Source organism: Argentina silus (assembly GCF_951799395.1).
Source record: "Argentina silus genome assembly, chromosome: 13".
Lineage (NCBI taxonomy): Eukaryota > Metazoa > Chordata > Actinopteri > Argentiniformes > Argentinidae > Argentina > Argentina silus.
The window spans coordinates 8,675,865-8,680,864 of NC_139667.1; the positions used below are offsets into that span (position 1 = coordinate 8,675,865).

The 5,000-nt window shown below is 46.5% G+C and overlaps 1 protein-coding gene across 1 annotated transcript in view; it reads right to left on the minus strand.

Moving 5' to 3' along the window:
- LOC310814219 (traf2 and NCK-interacting protein kinase-like) overlaps positions 1-5,000 on the minus strand; it is a gene marked incomplete at its 3' end in the record, with an annotated part of 22,394 nt that overhangs the window by 3,707 nt on the left and 13,687 nt on the right. Inside the window, exons 3-4 of the mRNA XM_083683518.1 lie at positions 1,153-1,209; positions 318-443 (exon numbers count right to left, since the gene is read on the minus strand). Of these exons, the coding sequence (XP_083539644.1) occupies positions 318-443; positions 1,153-1,209 (183 nt within the window). The remainder of the gene's footprint in view (positions 1-317; positions 444-1,152; positions 1,210-5,000) is intronic.

The following is a 5,000-nucleotide window of genomic DNA, read 5'->3' on the forward strand; positions in this document are numbered from 1 at the left end:
AAAGAGCTTCAGAACAATAGACAAAAACCCCTCTCTTCATTACTAGACACACACACACACACACACACACACACAACAAACAAACAAAGTCAGCCAGTATTGTGTAGGCTATGGGTCTCTGTCCTCTCAGTCCTCCCACTGTGGACATGATGAATGCCACAGCATCAGTGAACAGAGACCTCTTCTTCATCACATTAAACATGATTAATGTCAGCAGCCTTCAACAGTAGCAGCACACTGAGACCATACGCAGAGTTACAGAGACCACACACACACACGCACGCACACACACCTCCCTCTCTCTCTCTCTCTCGTACCCATAGCTGGTCGTCGATGCCGGGAGGGTTCTTCTTGATGAAGGCCCCGTAGTACGTGGCGATATTCCGATGGTGGCTGTACTTCTTCAACATGTTGATCTCTGCTTTAATCTCCTCCTCCTCATCCTGAGAAACACACACACAAACACACACACAAATGATATACACACAAAAACAACCCCTTCACCAAACTCTAAGTCTTTACCCTATTGCCTAACCCCAGAATGAAATAAGTCCCTATCTATGAACCCCACATCCTCCCATACCCCATCCCCTAGCCCCCCAAAGTCAACCTGGGACAAGCACCGACTGACAGAACCCTGTCTTTGACAACACAAGGCCACATCTGTTGGGAACATTTACAGTAAACACCACTTGTGTTCCCAATAATAGCATCACAAGGGAAAATGATAGCACGATTGCTTCATTGAAGTGGCCAACTATTTGTTTGAGTTCAATAAATCAGTCAGACATTCGAAAACCTTCAACATACCAGTAATCTCAGTAGCGAGATTCTCTGTGACGTGTTAGGATGACAGTGAACACTGAGGTGAGGGGAGCGGGAGGATGCTACTGTATGATATTAATAGACCAGATTCTCTCTCTATTTCAGCTTCACACACCTGAGACTGGTGACGTTCACAAAAAGCTAATATTACCGCGGCAATACGCCTGTGCTCATTTCCCCCGCGTAGACAGATACACACCACACACACACACACAACACTGACTCATCTTTCATTAATATCTGACATAGACGTCTACTCCCTGGTGATGATTCAGTGTGTGTGTGTGTGTGTGTGTGTGTGTGTGTGTGCGCATCAGGAACTCTTACCCCAGTGACATCCATGACCTTGATGGCCGCCAGCTGCCCTGTTTTAACATGGCGACCCTGCAGAGAGAGAGAGAGAGTTAATGTTTTCCAGGGAGAACAGATAATTACTTTCACTGAAGCTTGACCATTAAGATTACCACCAGTGATGAATGATTGGTGCCGTTGCTGTGCTATCCTGTCACAGCCTCACAGACCTACATGTAATCGACCTAATACAGCTACGCTAACTCAGCTAGCAGGCTCAATCACAAATCCACCCCAGCCCCTAGGCACTGAACACTTTAGATAGCTGGAAGCAATATGGCAATTCAGTTGCTCCATCCTGTCCTCGCCGCATGTTTACCATATTGCATACTGTACGTGTATCCAAGTTTCTGGTCAAATAAATAAATAAAAAAACAAGTGGCCTTGGGGGTTAGGGTTCATTTGGAGTTGAGTGCTGTGGTTAGCTGATAACACTACCTGAGCTAACACCGCTAGCATGGCTAAACCCCTCTGGCCCATTACACCTGTCTGATCTACAGTAGCTAATCACAGCCTGACCAGCACAGCTTAGCACCAGAAACATAAACAAACAAAATACCCCCCCCCCCCCCCCAAAAAAAATAAAAAACACCCAAACAAAGGCAGAATTGTTTCTTTTATTCTTTTTCTTTCATCTGTGTAACAATACAAGAACCCCTCAACAAAAACACAACAAAAAACAAAACAGATGGCATATCCTCAGGGCGTTTTATCAAAGGACACTCTAATAAGGGCTGAGTGGCCAACAAAAGATATTTGCCCCTTGGAGGAGGGAGAGAGAGAGAGAGAGAGAGAGAGAGAGGGAGAGGGAGGGAGAGAGAGAGAGAGAGAGAGAGGGAGGGAGGGAGAGAGGAAGAGAGAGAAAGATAAAGATGGATTTTTTTCAGGCCAGGTCACATTTCTATCCCTGGGGCTTCTTCCCCTTTAGCCCCCTAGAGCAGTGATCACCTCACTCCTGGTCCTGGAGAGCTGCAGTAGTGCAGGCTTTTGCTCCAGCTTAGCAGTGACGTACCTGGTTCAGCTAAATCAAGCTTTTGAAGATCAATTGATTGAACTAATCAGGTGTGATAGCACTAGGCTGGGACCAAAATCTGGACATGATTGAGGATCACTGCCCTAGAGTATGTGTTTGTGCAGTGGTTGTTTGTTAAATGGCGCAGAGCTGCTTTCTGCTGAGTGAGAGGTGTGTGTGTGTGTGTGTGTGTGTGTGTGTGTGTGTGGAGTTGAGAGGAGCAGGGAGCAGAAAGCCTTAGAAAACACAAAGACTTAGAGCAGACACACACTCAGCATATAGAAGAACCTAGAAAAAGGAACACACAACCGTGTAAGAACCCTGTGGCTGAGTGGTGTTTGTTGTGGGATCCGTATCACATGACACACGACACACGACACACTGACCACAGTCTAGGCACCGACACTGCTGACTATCACCAGCCAATGAGCAAGCACTCTGACTCACACCCCATACACACGCACACACACACACACGCGCGCACGCACGCACGCACACACGCACACACGCACACGTCTTAGAGGGTTAAAAGAGATTTACTTTAGGATCAGTCTGCCCCAATTCCAGAGGCACAAGGACTCTTTGTTTGAGACCAACAAAGGAATTACTGACAGAACACTGCCAGTTATGGGTTTCAAACTCTCCACACACACACACACACACACACAGGATTCCCCGCAATACACAGACACACACAACCGCTCTAACACACACACACAGCACTCCCCCCAATACACAGACACAACACAACCACACACACACACACACACACACACACACAACCACACACACAACCACACACACACACACGCCCCTCCTGTCATGAGCCAGATGTGCTAGAGGGAATGGAACGTGACAGAATGAGATTGGAAATGGGAGTGTAAGACCTGGATACAGATCCATTACTCTCAGAAACTTGACAACCTACCTCCCTCCTCTCTGTCCTCATTTAGTGTTACAGTACAAGACACACACTCACTCTCACACACACGCAGGCTCTCATCCTTGTCTTAGGGACACTCTCCTTGAGCCACCTCATACAGAATTAATGGATCGTCATCTGTTTATTCACGCGTTGGCTCGTTGGTTGGAGCTGCCTCCCTGACCTACATCTGCAGCCTCACAGCACAAACCAGCAGCGTGAGCAGACTACAGTATAAGCCCTAAATGACTGGGCTAATGCTAATGCCTATTGCTACGGTTATTGGTACAGCTAATACTGCAGCTAATGCTAGTGCAATACAAAAACATATATTTGTTAGCAAATGCTAGCGCAAAGCAATGCAACACTGCGCTATACATACATCCACTATGCTACTGTACAGTACAACAGAATATGACACACACACTGATACTGAATAGATAGATCGATAGATCGATAGATAGATAGATAGGTAGGTACTTTATTGATCCCTGAGGGGAAATTAAGGCATTACAGCAGCTCACATCACAAACAACCAACAACAACAACAAAATAAAGTGATAATAGAATAAAATAGACATCTGAAACATTCTATACAGTAGGAACAGTCCAGTATGACTTAACATCCCCCAGAGTTCTTCTCTGTTAATGCTATGCACTGACCTCACTACACTCAACAACATAACCCTTCCTTACCAAGCTACACACACGCGTGCACGTGCACACACACACAGACACGCGCACAGCGCCAGGGTTACCCCCTGTGTGTTTAGAGGTACACAGATCCAGGTGCATGTGTGAGATAACGACCGACTCCGTTCAATTTCCTCCATTACAGCGTCCATTCCATTCTGATTCGCTATGGCAACAAGAGGGGAGAACTTTGCTTGACCTTGGGAAGGTGGTCAGACAGACAGACAGACAGACAGACAGACAGACAGACAGACAGACAGACAAGACAGACAGACAAGACAGACAGCATTTCACCACGCTCATTTTAGACGTTACCACTGGTCTAGAGTCATTTTTATCCTACCCCCAATGATAATCCTCATCATTAGGAAATAAGTACATTTAAAACTGACCTTAGATCAGCTGACTGAATCACAGAGGAGAGTAGGAGACAGGAGAGAGGCAGAGAAGGAGAGAGAGAGGGAGAGAAGGAGAGAGAGGGAGAGAAGGAGAGAGGGAGAGGAGAGAGGCGTGAGGAGGTGGTTGATGTTCAAGCTACTGTAATACAGCTCCTGTCTGTGTATGTGTCTGCTACTGAGCACATACAACTACTCATCTCTCTGTATTACTAGTGTACCTTTGGCTGAGTACACGCGCACACACACACACACGCGCACACACACACACACACACACACACACTTTCTCTATTACTCGCTGTGAGTGCCGCAGGGTGCTGAGGCAAACATCTCTTTATAATTGTCACTCAGCTTCAGTCAGGCACAACCACAATGCAACTGCTATACAGTATAAACTTGTACCACTGCACCAGAACCAATTCACTAAACTACAATGTCTCTGTGTGTGTGTGTATCTACATTTTGTGTGTGTGTGTATCTACATTTCTGTGTGTGTGTATCTACATTTTGTGTGTGTGTCTCTACATTTCTGAGTGTGTGTCTCTGCATGCCAAGTTACACAGCCCCCCTCAGACACATTTACAATGCAGGACACTTCCTGTCTGTAGCCTAGCAACAGCCCTAGCCGGACGGGTTACAGTGGCCAACACAAACACACACACACACACACACACACACACACACACACACACACACACACACACACACACACACACACACACACACACACACACACACACACACACACACACACACACACACACACACACACACACACAGAAGAAGAAGAGACTATTGTC